Here is an 18,187-nt window from a genome sequence, read left to right as displayed (position 1 = left end):
CTTGCTGCGTGGTTGTGCAGATTTCGATTGCTTCTGAAGACAGCCGACGACGGGCCGACGACGCCTAGGAAAAGATTGGACGCCACGTCCAGCTGGCCGGAGCGGAACAACTCGCCTGCCTCCGGCTCCGGTGCTCCGTGCGAAAAACAACGTTGCCATCCAGTGCCCACACTGTCCGACCTGCTGAGTTGCCAGGAAGAGAAACCGTGATTGATCATCATTGATGGTGCTGGGGGTGCTGGGGATTCCACGCCCGCCACAAAACAGCAAATTACCATGTCATGCAAGCGAATCATGATTGCAACCTCGGGTCGAACCACCGTCACGACGCGTCACCTCCGTCATGTCAACCTCGGCTTCTCGCCGGCCGGCGACGCTCGTCCTCGTCGGTGGGGTGAGAAGGTCATGGCTCAGCGGAAGCACATTGGACGGAGCGGTTGTTGCTGCCCGCGAGAATAAACAGTCTTCAACCAGACCCATGCCGACGATCGTCCTCGGCGGGCGGATGTTTCAAGCGTTTCAGGCTTGGGCGCTGGCCGATCCACCCTGGCCTAGGCTGTTTGTTTTTACGATGTCCGGTCCGTCTGCTTCAGGCGACGCCACGATGATAGCGACGGGACCCCGTTCGATGCGCCGGCGCTAACCTGGCGTTGGGGTTTTTTTTTTGAATTGTAGACTGAGCCTCGACTCGACGCCCGTGGTTATTCATAAGCTGGACAGGTAGCTGCTCAAGTTTCCTGTGCCGACCAGCCTTCACCATCACCATCATCAACCGCTCGGTATTTTCCCGCCGTTTCTCTCCTTTCCAAGTCCCGGCGACTTGACTGCATCCCTTTGTCCACGATATTTTCCCTTCACTTCCCACTTTCGCTATGCGTCACTCCATCATCTTCACTGCCCTGGCGGCAACCTCTGTCTCTGGTCACGGCCTCATCCGCTCTGTCGAAGGCGCCAATGGCGTTTCCATGCCCGGCCTGACTGGTAGGTGTTTCTCTCGCATCATTCATCCCTCGGGCAAACCCGTCTGTTCCTTGGTTTCTACCCTCTCCAGTTATACTAATCGCCACAGTGGCCGATGGCACCCCCCGGAATTGCGTCGTCAACGCTTGCGGAGCCCAGGCTGATACCGGCATCATTCGCGACGCAGAAATCAACTCTGGCAAGGTCGGCCCCCTCGGCTCAACCCAGGGCCATGGAAGGGTAGACCCCGCCCTCGTGGTGGCCAACTTCATGGGCACCGGCGGCCCGCCCCCTACCAACAAGGGAGCCTCTGGCTCCACCGGCATCGAGGACAAGCTGGAGAGTCTCTTCATGATGTCCAAACGGCGCCGCCAGGAACACAGGCGTTCCTTTGGCAAGCTCTTGAGCGGCCTGGAGGGCACGCCCCTCAGCCGGGTCTATGGCCTGGGCGGCAAGCCCAAAACGTATCCCGTCGAGACCATCAATGCCGATCTGCGCGGCCGAGGTGCCGAAAAGGGCCTTCCTACCGCCGATGACAACGGCGTCATCACCCTCATTTACAGATTGGTACGTCAACACACGAGCGGCCCGAGGAATTGGGCCGGACCCCCGTTGGGGGCCGGGGGGGGGTGTGTGGGTTCCCCAACGTTTTGACCCTGACACGCCGAGCAGATTAACGAAGACGGCGGTGGATCCATGACTGCCGCCATCGACGCAACCTCTGGCGGCACCGACGCCAAGGCCTTCCTCCCCGCCAAGGTTGTGCGCGACGTTCCCGGGTCCAGCGTCTCGGGCCTGACGCCCGTCACAAACACCGACTATACCATGAAGGTCCAAATGCCAAAGGGCGTGACGTGCGACGGCGAGATTGCAGGCGTCAAGCGCGTGTGCATCGTGCGGGTCCGCAACCAGGCCCTTGCCGGCCCGTTCGGCGGGGGCGCCGCCTTCACCCAGAGCGCCGAGAACCGCAAGCGAGCCATTGCGTACCGCCTGCGGAAGCGCGTGGCGATTGGGAGCCGAGCAGAGGGGGCCAGCGACGAGTGAAGACGGCATCGGGGGACTCGGACGGGGCTTTGACGGCGACGGTGGAGCGGTCCCTGCTTGTGCCGCCGGTCATGGCGCGACAATGCTCGATTACGCGTAATCAAGCATGATGTGGTAATTTCCTTGGGGCAGACGCTCTGCATAATACGTGGCACAGGGCACTTAATCAGCGGTGTGGCTCGCTTTCTTGTTTGTATAATCGAGTGTAGTTCGACAGTGTTGGCAGCATGGCTGGATCATGAATGAATTTTCCACCCGGGCGGGGTTTTCCCGGGTGGTCTGCCAACCGGCTGCAGTGCATGAAGCCCTGCTCACTTGGTGCAGCACCAGCAGCAACCTAGCCGGGCAGTTCCCCAGGGTTGGTCAGTGAATAAAGTAGTCGAGGATGCCTATCATGCGCCGTCTATAAGCCGACGTGGCGGGACCTCGAACTCGTTACGCGAGTTCATCCTTGGAACCACGACGCCCTGGACGCGAACTCGTCGACAGCCGCGCGGCTCTTTCGGAATCACCTGCGCAAACCGCGCGTCGTCTACTCCGTCGCCGGAGATATCGGTGGATTCGTGTATCTGCCGGGAACGTTCGGCTAGAGTGTGGCACATGAAACCGAGGGAATACATAGTAGCCCCCTTAGGGCTACCCCTGCGCCTGCTACGAACAGCTAGCGTAGCGAGCACTAGTCCGTCGGTGCTCGATATCTTCTTTTCACTGTGCCGGTTCTTCTGCAAGCTTCCTGATAGACTCCGCGTGCTTGCTCCTTCCCCGGGGTCATTTCGGCGGGCCGGCCCCGGCGCGGCGTGGTTGACCCCACTTTTCCCCGCGTGCCCTGTGTGGGGAACGGCCTCGGCGATGAAGCCCGCGCTTGCGATGACCACCGGTGGGCACTGGCGACGCGGTTGCGGCCCCTGGGTGGGGGAAAAAGGAGACGGATAGAGTAAAGCGTGGAGCGGAAAACGAATTGCCGCAGATGATGAAGACGAAAGACGAAAGAAAGAAAGAGAGAAAGAAAACAAGGGGTCGGATTTCTTTTCGAGGCCGGTCAACGCCCACTACTCAAGCACAGTGGCACGGCAAAGACGGCGCATCCGAAATACATGCGTTCTACGCCCCAAGGCATCCTACACCCAAATGCACCCGATATCTCAAATGCATTTCACACCCAAATGCATCCTGCACCCAAATGCATCCGCACCCAAGGCACGCGCCCCGTCGGCCAACCCGTCAGGCCGTCAGCTCGTCCAGCCTCCTCTGCAGCTCGGGCACCTGGCGCAGGCGCACGTCCAGCTCCTCCTTCTCGTCCTCGAGGCGCAGGCGCCGCTCGGCGTCCAGCCGGGTGAAGACGTAGCCGCCCTGCCCGTCAAACTGCAGGATGTGGGTGTGGTACTTCCACAGGCTGCGGCGGTGGCTGACGGTCATGAGCGTGATGCCCAGCGCCTTGGCGTGGTCGTACATGACCTTTTCGGTGTCGAGGGTGACGCTGCTGGTGCACTCGTCGAGGATGGCGTACCGCGGGCGGTGGTAGAAGAGGCGCGCCATGGCCACGCGCTGCTGCAGGCCGCCGCTGAGGACGTCGCGCCACTCGGCCTCGGCGTCCCAGCCCTGCTGCTGCTGCTTCTGCTGCTGCTGCTGGTGGTCGCCGCCGCCGCCGCCGCCGCCGCCGCCGCCGCCGCCGTGCAGCCCGACGAGGTGGTCCAGCTCGAGCAGGCGCAGGATGGCCAGCAGGTCCGCGTCGGTGACGCCGCGCGCGCGCATCTGGCGCAGCGAGTCCGGGTAGATGATTTGCTGGCGCAGCGAGCCGCGCGAGAGGTACGGCCGCTGCGGGAGGTAGAAGATGGCGTGGAAGGGCGGCTTGTGCACGGTGCCGCCGTAGACGGGCCACAGGCCGCCCAGGATGCGGAACAGGGACGACTTGCCGCAGCCGTTGGGGCCCACCACGAGCAGGTGGTCGCCGTGGCGGAGGGAGAAGGAGAGCGCCTTGACGAGCACGTCGCCGTTGGGCGAGATGATGGGTCTGGGGATGGTTGTCTCGTCAGACATTTGTCTCCGCGGGAAAAAAGAGTCCGATGAGTACAGGGGCGGGGGAACACTTACACGTCGATAAAGGTGATGTCCTGGCTCTCGTGGACGGTGCCGCGCCCCCGCAGGACGGCCTCGTTGCCGCGCGTGTCGCCCGACGACACCAGCCGCTTCTCAAAGTGGCCGGCCTGCATGTCGTCCATGACGCCCAGCAGCGAGGCCACGCGCGACGTGTAGCCCGCCAGCTCCATGACCTCCCTGTACGAGAACATGATGCGGCCAAAGGCGTCCGAGGCGGACAGCAGCATGCGGCGGTTGGTGACAAACGACTCGGTCCGGTCGCCCATGTTCATGCCCACGTGCCCCGGCAGCTTGACGAAGACGGGCACGCTGCAGAGCAGCAGGCCCAGCGCGCCCCAGAAGTACTTGATGACAAAGTCCTCCATGAAGCCGTGGTAGAAGCGCCGGCGCAGGATGTAGTTGACGTGCTTGATGAGCGTGAAGTAGCCCTTGTCGAGGGCGTCCTTCTCGGCCGCGTGGCCGCCGTACAGGGCCACCTCCTCGCTGTAGTCGATGATGCGCGAGTGCTGGTAGCGGAACTCGCCCTCGAGCCGGGCCTCGTCGGCGACGTACTTGCCAAAGGGGGGGGTGAGGACGCGCATGACGTTGGCGGAGAGCTGGACGAGGAGCGACATGAAGACGACGCCTTCGCCGCCGACGCTTTTGGAGAGCGAGTACGTGTAGATGGTCTGTGGGTGTTATTTGGCCCAGTCAGCAGTGGCAGAGAGAGGGGGGGGGGGAGTTTTGTATGGAGGGAAATCAATACGCACCATGTCCAGGATCGGCTTGGCCAGGTTGCTGTACAGCTCGGCCAGGCTGTTGGAAAACTTGGCCACGTCGACGGCAATCAGCTGGTCCGGGTTCTTGATGCGGTCGTCCAGAGAGGCGATGCCGTAAAAGGTCAGGTTGGACAGGTACTTGTCGTGGATGAACTGCGTGAGTCTGGTCCTGTACTTGAGCGACAGCTCGGCCTGGTGGTACGACAGCTGCAGAATCGAATCGAATCGAGTTAGCACAATAATGGCTTGTCGACGGGGTGGGGGGGGAGGCCCAAAAACACACGCAAAGAAGCAAAGAAGCAGCCATACCATCGAGTTGGTAAACGTGGCCGGCACCGCAATCAGCATCCACCAGACGATCCTCGACAGAAACTCCCTCCCGTTCCCCCTGACCAGCGCCTTGACGATGGCGCCGTCCATCTCGGCCACCCGCAGGCTGATGACGGTCCGCAGCACCAGGAAGAAGCTGTGGCTGACGAGCATGCGCGCCTCGGTGCTCCGCCAGCCCGGCATCACGACGCGCAGCAGGCGCAGCAGCGAGCGGAAGAACTGGCGGTCGAGCGCGACCTTTTTGCGGGGCGCGTCGGCGTCGGCGGCGGCGGCGGCGGCGGCCGACGAGACGGTGGCGCGGCGGGCCTCGCGCTGGGCGGCCTCGCGCGCCGACGCCGCCTTTTGCTCGGCGATGGCGTGGCGCACGCGGTTGACGAGCGCGACAAAGAGGGTGATCCAGACGGCGCGCGAGATGCGCGAGCGGTTGCTCAGGTACAGCCGGGTGAGCTCGAGGACGAGGCCGCGCGCGGAGCGGGCCCCGGGGAGGGAGAGCTTGGACAGCGACGCCATGGTCCGGAGGGGAGGGGGGTGGGGGGGGGGGGGTCAGCGTGGGCGCATGGAGATGAAGTAGGGAAGGGAGCTGTGTCGTGTGATGCCGAGCGCTGCTTCTGCTGACGACGGGCGGGCTGGTGGATGTTTCTCGACGGGCGAGCCGGTGGATGGCGGGCAGGAAGGTCGCGGCCGGGTGGTGGTGTCGGAGAGATGCAAAGAGTAGTCAAGCGCCGCAGCTGGCACGGCGAGCGGCGAAACGGATGGCGCTCGACAGCATGTGGCAAGTTGGAGATTGCCGGGAACGGTTCAGACGTTGCGAAAGCGAAAAGAAAAAGAAAATGAAATGCCCCAGGCCTCGGCCCCAGGAAGGCCGGGGTCCCAGCACCAGCACAGCACCAGCCACAGCACCAGCCCGGCCGGTGCATGTGATGCGGCCCCCGCAGCCACCACCGCCACCCGCCACCCGCCACACCAGGGCTGCAGGTGCCAAAATGCGCAAAGAAAAAACTCGGAAGAAAACTCCCAACGAAAACTCGCAAATTCTCGCAGCCCAGCTTCTCCAGTGTATCCCTCGAGCCGCTTGCCGCACCGCTTGCCGCACCGCTTGCCAGCATCCTCCCGCCCCACCATGTCCGACGACGAAACCCTCTCCATCTACGACGAGATCGAGATCGAGGACATGGCGTTCGACCCGGCCCTCCAGCTGTACCACTACCCGTGCCCCTGCGGCGACCGCTTCCAGATTGCGCTCGACGACCTGCGCGACGAGCAGGACATTGCCGTGTGCCCCAGCTGCAGCCTGATGATCCGCGTCATTTTTGACCTGGTATGTACAAGAGGGGAAAGGAGGAGAGACGAGAAGGATAAAAAAAAAGATGAGAAGAAAAGAAAGAAAGAAAGAAAGAAAGATAGAGAAAAGGAGGCGAAAAGAAGATGATGAGAGAAAAATCGAAAGAAAGCCGTGGCGAAGCTGTGGCGAACGAAAAGACGGCAAGGTGAAAAAAAAAGGCCGGAAAAGAAGAATCAAACAACGGAATACGATGCCAACGAGCCGACGAACAGAGGAAGGAACAAAGAACGAAAGACTGCCCAAGCTGACGCTACCCCGCCCGCAGGATGATCTACCCAAGCCCCCCCCCTCCAGCTCCGGCGCCCAAGTCCCCGTCCCCGTCGCCGCCTAAGCCGGCCTGCATCTGTCGCCCGGCGCTCCGCCCCGGGCTAGCTGCCGACAGACCCCCGTGCCGCGCCGCGCCGCAGTCCGCCGAAGAAGACGCACGCCCCGCAGCTGCGCCGAACGAAAAAAAAAAAAAATCTATCCAGACGCGGCGTGCAGCTAGCCCGCCCCGTCCGTAGAGGCATGCGTATGTACTATAAGCGTACGCCTCGCGTTTGACTCGACGACGTAGTAAAACGAGGCCCCGCGCGTAAGGGAATATAAGGTACATCCGGGCCGACTGCACAAGACGCATCGTCTTCGAAAAAGCCCGGGGGGGGGGGGGGGGGTATGCTCGGCGCCATGCGTTTGTCGCGGCAGCGCATGGTCTGCGGGACGACGACCGGTCGGCGCGGCTTCCGGGGTCGCCTGGGCTCAGTCGTCCAGGGTGACGTGGTGGCAGAGGCATCATGCCCTCGAGGAGCGATTTTTTTCTGAAATTGACGGTACTCTTTGGGGACATTTGAGTTGATATTTACTGGCAACCCGTTGAGCGACGTCATGCCAAAGCAGCTATAGCTTACTCGCAGCATCAACTCCGCAGACGTCCGTCACGGCCGAGCACTCGGTTTTTTCCATGTTGCATCAAGTCGTGCCATTCCATTATTTGTGGCGGCACACGCCTCCCGAGCGGGAAACAAAACCCTGGCGTGAGAGGTTTGGCTCCCGCGGGTAAAGCTGAAAGTGGTATCTCTATCTACCAACGCCGGACCCGCCAAAGACGTTGTCGGAGTATATATGCTCGTGTCTCGCACGCATCCCATCTATTACCTCGAATGCAGTCCTTCCATCCGGCCACGACAGGCCGGCATGTACCAATACCGATATCAATCCGTGCAGATATGCCGGTGTTTATACGGTCACGGCTCGCACGCCTCGGTGACCGGTCGCAAAGTCATGTAGAATCATAAAGTCGTATGCGAAGAAGAAGAAGAAGAAGAAAAGGGTTGCCGCCGCAACGTGGAAGAAAACCCCTGCCGCACCCGCTGATTACCCACCCTGGTTTCCTGCGCTCAGCGCCCTTGCGTTGCGATTCGTCCGCTCTGGAAAACGAGGAAAATGTCTCACAGCATGACAAGCCCCATGATGCAGAAGCCCAGCAGGCCGGCCATGGACGCTTGCATCTGCTGCGGGATAGCCCCGCCGGCGACGCCCGCAGTATGCGAGGACGACGGGGCATCAGGACGGGCGGTGGGAACGGTCGCGGCAGAAGTGGCAACTAGAAAACCGAGAGTCAGCTGCGAGGCGGGCCGATGAGGGGGGATGAAGCGACCACGTCGGACATGGAGGGCAGCACGCAACGTACTTGTGGTGGCGTTGGCGAGCAACGACGACTGCAACGACGACTCCGGGGTTAGCAGGCTGCTGCTCAGGACGGTGGCAGCGGCGAAGGGCGTCGTCGCGGTCTGCAGCGCGGTCGTCAACGAGACGCTGGGCGACACGAGCTGGACGCCAGAGGACGAGGCGGCGACGGCAGCAGCAGCCCTGCCGAGCAGGCCGACAGCCCGGGCGGTTCGCATGGTGTGCAAGTGCACGAACGGGGGGTGGGGGCGGAAGGGTGAGTGCGGGTTGGCGGCAACGATGTCGTATCGTGTTCAGGGGGGGAAGGCGGCGCGAGCGGCAGCTTTGGTGGTGAATCTGGGATCTGCGGGGGGGGCTGAGCTGAAACGGAGGCGACTGATGCATGAAAAGGCGATTATTTTGCTCTCTTGTTTCTTTCTTTCGTTCCTTCTATTTGCCGAGTGCGAAACGGTGTCGAGGTGCAGCCCGAGTGGTTATGTATATACGGATGGATGCCAGCCAGCCAGGCGCAGCGTGGGCGGACGTGGTCGACGTTGAGCGGCAAGGAGGTCTGATGAGTCTCGGCCAGGACGCGCCGGTGGACGATGCGACGTCTTGTCTCGGCGGCGCTTCCTCTTGTCCTCTCTGTGGCGGCAGGCTGGAGTGTCGACTGTATTCCCAAGGCAGTCGGGATGGGGAGAGGAAGGAGGGGGAGGGAGGCAAGGGAAATGCTAGGAGGTAGTTGACGTGACGCGGTTGCTTTGGCGGGACGGAAGGAAGCCCGGGTATGTTGCAGTTGCAGCCTTGCAGCTCCCAGCGCCGGGTAGTTCAACCGGGTTAACCGATTTGCCGGTTTAATCGATTTATCGGTTTACTCGGATTTGTCGGTTTGTCGGTTTGTCGGTTTGTCGGTTTGTCGGTTTGGTCGGTTTTGTCGAGCAAGTAACCCGCCGGAGGGCCAAGGGTAAAGGTTCATGGTTCGAGCAAGGGAAGGAAGCTTGCTTGTTATGGATAACGAAACTCGGGGCCCCCAAGAGTGGAATCAGGGGGGGGGAGGCGTCGGGCAAGGGAGGGAAAAAGGCAGATGCGCGGAAAAAGGGAAAAAAGAAAATAAAATAAAAAAAGAAAAATAAAGGAAAAGAAAAGTGGCACCCCAGGAGAAAAGGGCCTGGTTCGGAGCCACCAAGCAACATCAGGTTAAGAACGAACGGGAGAGTTCCGAGCCCTGCAGGCTGTGTGGCTGTGGCTGCGGCCTGTCGGGTGGGTGGGCTGTCCTGCGGGTCTGTGGCAGAGACAAACGACGCGCCAGCTGCCAGCCGATCCGCTTTGCGTGCAACGGCTGGCGCCTGGGTCTGGTGGGACCCGGGTGCTGCTGGTGGAGCACAGCGCAGCACAGCGCCAGCACAGCGCCAGCACAGCGCCAGCACAGCGCCAGCACGTCGCTACGGAGGTCCATGCCTTGTATCAATCCTAATCCCTTGGGTGAAGATTCAAGTTGACATGTGGTCTGGTGGCAGTTGAAGGCAGCAGCAGTCAGGCTTGGGGTAGCATCGCCTCCATCGCCAGCTACGCATCGCGCCATCGAATGCTTCGTCCATCGTCACCGCCATCACCACCGTCATCGTCGGCGGCACCGGGCACGGTCAGGCATGGCCGTGTCCCAGTCTCCCGTCCGTCGCCCGCCCAAAACCAGGCTCTGTCCAGCCTCGTGTCTGACTGGCCTGACCTCTGCCCTGCCACCCAAGGAAGGGCCTCTGGCAACGTCGCCGCAAGGAGCAAAATACATACATGCACGCAGACGTGCACGCTTGCAGTGCATGTAGCACGCCAACCCTCTGATCCTCCGATGATCCACGCCCTGCATGCCCGCGCCGCCAGTTACGCACTGCGCTCCCCGCGAGCCGTTGGCCTCGAAGCCTTGACATGCTCCGTAGATAGTCCGTACACGTACCTTGGTCAGTGCAATTGCGGGTTTCACCCTGCTGCGCCGCCGCCTGCGCCCAGCCAAGACACGCAGCCAACGCGCATATACGCACACGCACCTCCCCGTCTCACGGGGCACCAGTGCAGCTGCAGCCGATCGAAGGGGCAGCAGCCAGGGCGTCGCAACCCCCCCTCCCCCAAGCTCCAACGAGCAAAAGATGGTGACGACACGATGCATGATGCGTCGGGGTGATTCCGCCGGCGTTGCTGCAGTTGCTGCAGTTGCTGCAGTTGCTGCAGTTGCTGCTGCGCTGGGGGAGGCTGCCAGGCTCTTCGTTCCGGGGGCCAAAATTGGAAACCGCTGGCTGGTGCCTTCCGTTTCCGTCGTCCTCCCCCCCCCCCCTCCCCCGCGCACGGTGTGGGTGACGTGATGTGACTGTGTTGATGCCAGCCGCACGGAGGACGCAGATAAGCAGGGCAGATAAGCAGAGGCCTGACAAACTACGGACGTACGCGCCGTATCCACAGCGCCGAACGAGGAAAGTGCCCCCTGTCGAAATAATCGCGGGCTGATAACAGACGGCCTGGCTGAGGCTGATGTCCCGGGGTCCTGGCCTGGTTCTTGGGTCTTTCTAGGAACGAGCCATCAACACTTCTTCCTGCTGCCGTTGCCGTCAATTGCTTTGCTTGCCTCGGACAGCCACATGCTGCTGCCCCAGGCGGTTGATGCCGTCCAGCCAGGCCAGTCCGGCGCCATCTGAGCAACTGGATCCCCTGGACAGGCTAGCGCGGGATGCTGCGAAATTGCCCAGCCCCGCAATTTCACCGAACGCCAGCCGGGAAATTTCTTTTTTTTTCTTTCTTTTTTTTTTCCCCCCTTTTTCGTCTTCTTTTTTTTTCCATTCCCCATCCCATTCTCGTTCCCATTCGAAACGCCCCTCGGGATCGATCGGGTGAGTTTCAGCACCGCACCGCACCGCACAGTGCACAGCAGCATCGCGCCAAGCGTTTTGCTCCGACGACGCCGCCCTCCTGCCCAGCCTCTCGGCCGGTGGGCGCTGGCATCCGTCACCATGCGCCAGCAGCAACCACCGCCAACGCCCCGCCCTGGAAAGCCACGCCCAATCAGCCACGCCGGCAATGACAGCTTTTGCCCACGACGGCGCAGCCACTCCCGAAAGCTTATGCAGCCGGCCGGGCAGGCCATTGAAGCTGCTTACTCCGTACATAGTCCTCCGCACCTAGGCGGGTGGTGGGTGGCCTTCGGACTCTAGGGCTCGGAACAAACCACCAAACGACCGCCGCCGGTGGGGGGGGGTGGCGGGCCCATTCGCCGCATCTCCAACCGGCTCGGGCTGATCTGATCTCCCTCGCATCGTCGCCCTCCCTTGTGGCTTTGGCGCCGGGCCAGGCGGCCGACCTGCCCAGCTTTGCCGCGGGAACTCAAAAGCCCGAGCCCAGCGCCGCCTTTCCTTTCCTGCCTCGCCCAGCAGCCACCGCGGCCGAACGTGAAGCCCCAACGCCACGCCACGCCACGCCAACGCCACGGCTTGGGCAGACCGACGCAAGCTTCATCCGGGGGGTGGGGTCATGATGTCGTCAAAGACTCCGGGTTGGATTTTGTGAGCTCATGTGACGAGACGGACCGGGCTTGCGCCATGGCAGAGCGTCGGCAGAGCGTGGCTGGTGCATGTTCTGGCGTGCGTCTGCATGCGGTGCATCTGCATGCGCATGTGCGTGTCTGGTGGCGACGTTCAATCAGCATCAAAGGCTGGCTGACATCAACGTCCCTGCGGCGCTGCCGCGTCAGCCTGGGGAAAACAAGGCGCGGACAGCGTGCGAGACATTTGCCGATCCGTTTCCTCTGCGCGTACGGGACGGAGGACGGAGGACGGAGCATCGTCGTCCTGCGTGCGCACGTCGGAACAACAGAACAACACAAGAAAAAGGGGGGCGGGAAAACACCAGCCAGCATGTCTACCTACCCTCAAAGCTCCAATGGCAAAACAATCCATCTAGCTTTCTACATTGGCAAATCGCTGCATCGGCAAAAACTCACTCCATCTTGGCTCTCTGCATCGGCAAAAACACGTCTAGCCTTCTTCTTCTTCCCTTCTACACTGCCAAACACGACCTCTACCCCTCCACATTCTCAAAATAAAACGTAGGCACCCCCGGCACCGCATTCTCCGCCAGCGCCGTCGTAATGGCCACCTCCCGCCCGTCCGCCAGGTTGACCCCCCTCCTCCCCCCCTCGTCCACCACCAGCACGTCGACCGCCGCCAGGCCCGCCGTCCTCGTCAGCCCCGGCAGCATCTGCCTCAGCGTCTGCTTCTCGTCAAACGCCAGCTTCTGCTGCAGCACCGCGCTGGCCGGCTCCCCCCCCTGCAGCCGCTTCTTGAGCGCCTGCGCAAACGGCATCGCCTTCTTCATCTCGCCCATCCGGGCGATCCTGCCGTTGAGCTCCCGGTCGCTGACGGTCCGCGTCGCCGGGTCCCACAGCTCCCCCAGCAGGGCCACGTACTTGCCCTGCCAGGCCGGGAACGCGTCCGTCATGTAAACCGTCAGCTTCTTGGGCCGCCTGGGGTCGAACGAGACCTCCTTGCCCCTCGCCTTCTTCTTCAGCTGCAGCGCCTCGGCCGAGTTGACGTTGGAGAAGGTGTTGCGCACGTAGTCGCGCTTGGCCGACAGGGCGGCGTCGACGGCGGGGACCCGCGGGAACCGCGCCTCGTGGATCGTCGAGCCCTTCTTCAGCACCTCGCGCCAGATGTGCTCGGACCAGTGCGGCGCAATCACCGCCATCAGCAGCGCCTGCGTCTCGACGTACTTGAGCACCAGGGCCCGGTGCATCTTGATGCCCGCGGCCGCGCACGCCTCGCGGTAAAAGTCGCGCGCGCCCGTCAGCTCGTACAGCGCCGCCTTGAGCGCCAGCTTGTAGTTGGTCTGCGCGTACTGCTCCACCGCCTCGTGCGCGGCCGCGTTCATCTCGTTGTCGAACAGGGCGTCCTGGAAGTCGTTGGTCCCGCCGCACCGCAGCCCGTCCCGGTCGCGCACCATCTCCTCGCACCACTCGCGCAGCGTGTACAGCCGCAGGATGTTGTTGTCCGCCACGTCCTCCTCAAAGTTGGCGTCGCTGACGCCGTCGCCCGCGTCCGCGATGGCGATGCGCGACGCGTCGGCCCCGTACTTGTCCACCAGCTCGCGCAGCGTCATGAAGTTGCCCGTGCTCTTGGCCATCTTCTCCCCGTTCAGCATCAGGTGCCCGTTGGCCCGGATGCCCCGCGGCCAGTACTCCGGCGGGAACACGGCCAGGTGGATGTACAGGAAGAAGGTCAGGTGGTTGGGGATCAGGTCCTTGCCCGAGCTCCGCACGTCCAGCGGGTAAAAGTACTCAAACTCGCGCCGCATGCTCTCCAGCGTGGCCCGGGGGATCCCCGAGCCGCCCAGCACGTCGTCGCCCAGGTCCCGGCGGCAGAACACGTAGTCCCAGACCTCGTCCGTCATCTGCTCGGCACCCACGTTTCCGATGCCCTTTTCCTTCCCGTACAGGTCCTTGTGCAGCCAGTGGCAGACGGTGTAGTAGGCCATGTAGATGGTCGAGTCGCTCAAGCTCTCGACCAGGAACTGGGGATCCCACGGCAGCTTGGACCCCAGGCCGTAGGTGCGGGCGCAGGCCCACTGGTTCAGCCAGTTCAGGACACCCTCGAAGCTGTTCTTGGTCTCCTGGGTGTACGTGTTTAGGCCCTTGCCGTCGGCGTTCTCGACCCATTTCAGTGCCGTCTCCTTCCACGACTCCTCGCCGTAGTCCAGGTACCACTGGTCCATCAGGGAGACGATGCAGTCGTCGCCAGACCGGCTCACCACCTTCCTCTCGGGCTCCGAGTAGGCAAACGCCTCGCCGGCATCCATCAGCTGGCTTCGAACCTTGGGCTTGGCCGTCTCGACCTTTTCACCCTTAAAGTCGCCAACCTTCAGCACGCCCTGATAGTAACCTTCCTTGTAGGCCAGCTCCTTGGCCTCTTCGAGCTGCTTGGTGTCCTTGGGGGAGGCAATCTTCATCTTTTTGACCAGAAATGGTGCGCACAAGTCGCCGTAAGAGGGGGTCTCGATGATGGGCACCATCTCAAGCTCGGCCCATTCCTTCTTGATGCCGTAGTAGTCGGCCTTTTTGGCCAAATCGCTGACCGTTGCAAAATCGTCGGGGCTGTCGGACGGCACCGAGGTAACGACGCCGGTTCCCTTGGTGGGCAACACGGTTTCCATGGGGAGGACCCGAACGCCCTCCCTGTGCAGAGACAGCGGAGCATTCACCAGCGTGCCCACAACGTCGGACCCCTGGACCTCGGCAGCCTTCTCGACCACGCCCTCTTGGGCCAGGATGCCCTGGTAGGCCATGTTGCGGGCAGCCCTGTCGGTGACGAGGTAGTACGAGCTGTCTCCGGCCTTGAACAAGCCGTAGGTGATCTTGGGGCCAACGAAGCAGCAAGTCTGGCCGTACATGGTTTCGGGTCTCAAAGTAGCCGGGACCAGGAAAACGTCGGCGTTGGCGGGGATCTTGCCCTTGACGGCCTCGGCAGCCTTGGGTGCCCATTCCAGGACCTTCAGCTTCAGAGCAGTGTACTCCTGGGGGTTGACGGCCTCGCCCTCGGCGCGATCGTGATCCATGCAAGGCTGCCCGTCCTTGATGGAGTAAATGGTGTATCGCTTGCCAAACTTGATCTTGTTCAGCTCCTTGAGGCGGTTCATTTGCCATCGGACAAAGGCGTCATAGTAGGGATTGGCGTCGGTCGTGATGAAGGATCTGCGCCAGTCGATTCGGCAGCCGAAGCTCGTCAAGTCTCGCTGGGCCAGGGGAGGGAAGAACTTGAGCCAGTACTGGGGGTCGGCGAACTGGTGGATCTCCTCGATCGGGATGCCGATTGCCTGCATGATCTGGAACTGGTACTTCATCTTGACGGTCTTTGCATTGGCCTTGCTCTTGTTGGTCGTGAACTTGGTGACGTCTTCCTTGGTCTGCTTGGCAGCTGGGGCCACGGGTTTGGCGTCAACAGCCGCCTTGTTCTGCCCGCCCACCACCGCCACCACCTCCTCCTCCTTCTCCTCGTTGTAGCCGGAAAAGTCCTTGCCAAACTTTGCAATCTCGTTGATTAGCTTGTCGGCACAAGCCTTGATGGGCATGCCCGTGCAGTGGAAGCCCATGGGGAACAAGGCTCGTTTGCCTTGCATCCTAGCGACGCCGGCGGCGAACTCGACCTTGCTGGCCGAAAAGGTGTGGCCGGCGTGCAAGACGCCGTTCATGTACGCATACGGCATGCATCCGAAAAACTTGGGCACCTTTTCCCGCAGTTCAGCGGCCGAGATGGAGTGCAAGGGAACCTCGGCAGTGGTCGGGGCGTCGACTTCGAAGACGCGGTCGTCTTGCCATTTTTGCTGGTATTTCTTTTCGACGGCGATCAAGGAGTCGCGCTTCTCGGTCTGGTGCGGGAGAAGACACCCGGGGGGAAGGGGGGGAGATGGTCAGAATGGGCTGCCGCAAACGGGGGGGGGGGGGGGGGGGGGGGGGGGGGGTTTCCAAAGACGCATTGCATTGGCGATTCACCTACCCCTTTCAGCTCTTTGGTCTTCGAGATGGTCAAGGCCTCCATGGCCTTGGGCACGGAAATGGCAGCCATGATGGTGAGAAGCTGCGGGGCATCAACGTTCTTGTTCCCATGACTGGAAGCCAGGCGGCATGTCGTATTCTCTGCGGAATGGGTCCTTACCTTTGACTCCTTCGCGAGGGTCTAATTGCGCCGCGGCTGCACCTGATGACCAACCCCAGGCAATCAGTGTTTCCCACAAGGGCGACTGTCGAGTTTTCTTCCCTTTTTTTTTTTTTCTTCCCCCTCTCGAGTCATTGAGGGAGGCAGGCAGGCGGGGTGGAATGGCGGGGCAGGCAGAGAGGAAGGACGGGGCTCCCCCCCTGGGCCTCAGGTCTCCAGGTTCCCGAATCGGAGGCGGTGCCGCTGTTTTCCCGGTGACACCACCATAGTACAAAGTTACCACTGCAACCAGACTCACACCAGTTGATATTTGAATGCATTCTACTTGTCCATGCCGGCTTCATCTCATGGCAAATTGGGCCCAGCACCACCACCTCAGCCATGTTTGCAGCATCCACGAGGCGGCTAGCGCAAGCAGCCAAGGAGTCCGTCGCCAAGGCAGCGCAATCCGCCATCGCCAGCAATCCTTACAAGGCGCGCAAGGTATGGCCACCGGACTTCAAGGAACTCAACCACGCCCAGCAGCTGCGGTTCGAGAAGAAGTACAAGCGGAGGGTTCTCCTGGCCGGCAGATCGCCCAGGTGGGAGAAAGGCGTCAAGCTGGCGCAGCTAGCAACCATTGCCGGTAAGGCGCAGCATCGTCACGTCGAGACTTGTCCTTTTGGCCGTCGTGGCTCACCAACAGTCACAGCTGCGCTTGTATGGCTGCTGTTTTACTCCGAGTTTGAATGGTGGGGCAAGCAATACAAGCCATCCGAAGAGGTATTTGCGTCTTTGGCCCCCTTCTCTTTGCTTCCGAAGCCATCGGCACGCGCTTACCGAGCCGATAGATGCGCAAACACGCAATTCACCTCTTTGGAGTCGTCGATCCAGATAAACGACATGAGAGACGAAGGGATGCGCCGGAACCTTACCCTCACCCGGCTCCCGAGAAACCGGACCCGGTCTCTAAATGACGACAATGTTGACGATGCGAATCATGGTACATCAACGGGTGCTTAGGGCGCTGCATAACCTCTCTTTGTGCCCGTTGCATAACAACAGTCAATGGCAAATGATGGTCACTCACGGGCGGCGCCGTATTCAGAGCATAGCCGATTATGGCCTCTCTATGGACAGAGGTCCGCCCATTGGTGTATAACGGAAAAGACGCGTGGGAAAAAAAAAAAGAAAAAAGCAAGAAGAAAAACGTCATGTACAACACCTCATTCATAGCCCAAAGCCCGCCCATTCTAGTGTACAATGGAACCAGGCGTAAATAAGGAAAAGAAGAAGAAGAAGAAGAGGAAGAAGCAGAAAGCCACGTTCAACACCTCATGCACAGCACCGCCGACCAAGCGGCTCTCGTGGAGCAAATGTCCCGCCATCATCTCGTAGCCCAGGCGAAATTCGCACTCATGCCCAGACCCGAGCCAATGCCCGTGCTCCTCCCCTCGTTCACCGGCCGCTTGGCCACGGTCCCCTGCGCGCGCACGCCCGAGACGATGCGGTCCAGGTTCGTCTCGATGACGACGCCGCCAATGATCATCTCGGACAGCGCGGCGTGCAGGGTCTCAAAGTTGAAGATGAGGTCCAGCTCGCAGACATTCTCGAAAAGCTTGTCGAGGGCCTCGACGTAGACCTGAATCAGGTCGATGAGCGCGAGGGGCGACTCGGTCGATGTCGAGATGACGATGAAGTAGAGGGTGGCGTAGTTTCGGTACGTGACCAGGGACGGCACGTCGTTTTGCTCCTCGTCGGACGAGTGGGAGGTGCCCGAGGCGGCGAGGAGCGGAGGCAGCGGCAGGAAGTTGCAGGAGCCGGCGGGGCGGTTCGACACCAGGGTGAATATTTCCGAAATCAGCCGCTGCTGGATGCTGGTTTCCTGCGCGGCGGGGGGCGGGAGGGGGCCCGGGGCGTCAGGCCGGGAACGAGGGGGCCAAGCCAGAGAGGGGGGCGTACCAGCTGGGTGTAGAACTTGGTCAGCCGGGGCTGGCCTTGGCCGTTGAAGACCAGAAAGGCATTGATCATGATGGCGAGGGCATGCCTTGCGTGGGAGGGGGGAGGTGAGAAGGTGAGAAGTTGAGCGACGCAGACTTGAGCTGATGGATGACTGCTGGCTGGCGATGGAAACGTCTGGCGGGTGCCAGGTGGGGTACGGCGGGCCCCACGCAACTGCCAGCCGGTGCACGCAGCTGGTATTGACAGCTGCAGCTCGGCAAGCGTCCCCAGTCGCCAGTCACATCACCACGACACGACACGACACGACGCCTTGCCTTGATCCGGCCCTTCTGCAAGCCAAACCCTTCTCCTCCCTCACCTAGCCCAGCTTGATTCGCTATCCTCGT

The 18,187-nt window shown here is 61.6% G+C and overlaps 8 protein-coding genes across 8 annotated transcripts; 4 read left to right on the top strand and 4 right to left on the bottom strand.

The window, feature by feature from the left end:
- Positions 1-276: 276 nt before the first annotated feature.
- On the top strand, positions 277-555 carry UV8b_08227 (uncharacterized protein; the record flags this gene model as incomplete). The annotated part of the gene is made up of 2 exons (XM_043145724.1): positions 277-394; positions 464-555. The coding sequence occupies 2 exons, from the start codon at positions 277-279 to the stop codon at positions 553-555; spliced, it is 210 nt and encodes a 69-aa protein (XP_043001659.1).
- Positions 556-872: 317 nt separating this feature from the next.
- UV8b_08226 (uncharacterized protein) lies at positions 873-2,004 on the top strand (the record flags this gene model as incomplete). The annotated part of the gene is made up of 3 exons (XM_043145723.1): positions 873-981; positions 1,070-1,527; positions 1,633-2,004. The coding sequence occupies 3 exons, from the start codon at positions 873-875 to the stop codon at positions 2,002-2,004; spliced, it is 939 nt and encodes a 312-aa protein (XP_043001658.1).
- Positions 2,005-3,225: 1,221 nt separating this feature from the next.
- On the bottom strand, positions 3,226-5,699 carry UV8b_08225 (uncharacterized protein; the record flags this gene model as incomplete). The annotated part of the gene is made up of 4 exons (XM_043145722.1): positions 3,226-4,015; positions 4,096-4,769; positions 4,851-5,066; positions 5,169-5,699. The coding sequence occupies 4 exons, from the start codon at positions 5,697-5,699 to the stop codon at positions 3,226-3,228; spliced, it is 2,211 nt and encodes a 736-aa protein (XP_043001657.1).
- A 610-nt stretch (positions 5,700-6,309) lies between these two features.
- UV8b_08224 (uncharacterized protein) lies at positions 6,310-6,862 on the top strand (the record flags this gene model as incomplete). Its single annotated transcript, XM_043145721.1, has 2 exons — positions 6,310-6,507; positions 6,797-6,862. 2 exons carry the CDS (start codon positions 6,310-6,312, stop codon positions 6,860-6,862), a joined length of 264 nt encoding a protein of 87 aa, XP_043001656.1.
- Positions 6,863-7,958: 1,096 nt separating this feature from the next.
- On the bottom strand, positions 7,959-8,414 carry UV8b_08223 (uncharacterized protein; the record flags this gene model as incomplete). Its single annotated transcript, XM_043145720.1, has 2 exons — positions 7,959-8,113; positions 8,201-8,414. 2 exons carry the CDS (start codon positions 8,412-8,414, stop codon positions 7,959-7,961), a joined length of 369 nt encoding a protein of 122 aa, XP_043001655.1.
- A 3,820-nt stretch (positions 8,415-12,234) lies between these two features.
- UV8b_08222 (uncharacterized protein) lies at positions 12,235-15,770 on the bottom strand (the record flags this gene model as incomplete). Its single annotated transcript, XM_043145719.1, has 2 exons — positions 12,235-15,573; positions 15,702-15,770. 2 exons carry the CDS (start codon positions 15,768-15,770, stop codon positions 12,235-12,237), a joined length of 3,408 nt encoding a protein of 1,135 aa, XP_043001654.1.
- A 471-nt stretch (positions 15,771-16,241) lies between these two features.
- Positions 16,242-16,816, top strand: UV8b_08221 (uncharacterized protein; the record flags this gene model as incomplete). Its single annotated transcript, XM_043145718.1, has 3 exons — positions 16,242-16,485; positions 16,552-16,622; positions 16,691-16,816. 3 exons carry the CDS (start codon positions 16,242-16,244, stop codon positions 16,814-16,816), a joined length of 441 nt encoding a protein of 146 aa, XP_043001653.1.
- A 410-nt stretch (positions 16,817-17,226) lies between these two features.
- UV8b_08220 (uncharacterized protein) lies at positions 17,227-17,870 on the bottom strand (the record flags this gene model as incomplete). Its single annotated transcript, XM_043145717.1, has 2 exons — positions 17,227-17,724; positions 17,802-17,870. The coding sequence occupies 2 exons, from the start codon at positions 17,868-17,870 to the stop codon at positions 17,227-17,229; spliced, it is 567 nt and encodes a 188-aa protein (XP_043001652.1).
- Positions 17,871-18,187: the final 317 nt, after the last annotated feature.

Source organism: Ustilaginoidea virens, chromosome 7 (genome assembly GCF_000687475.1).
Source record: "Ustilaginoidea virens chromosome 7, complete sequence".
Lineage (NCBI taxonomy): Eukaryota > Fungi > Ascomycota > Sordariomycetes > Hypocreales > Clavicipitaceae > Ustilaginoidea > Ustilaginoidea virens.
The sequence above is the reverse complement of the archived record's forward strand: the minus strand, read 5'-3'. Positions and strand labels throughout refer to the sequence as shown.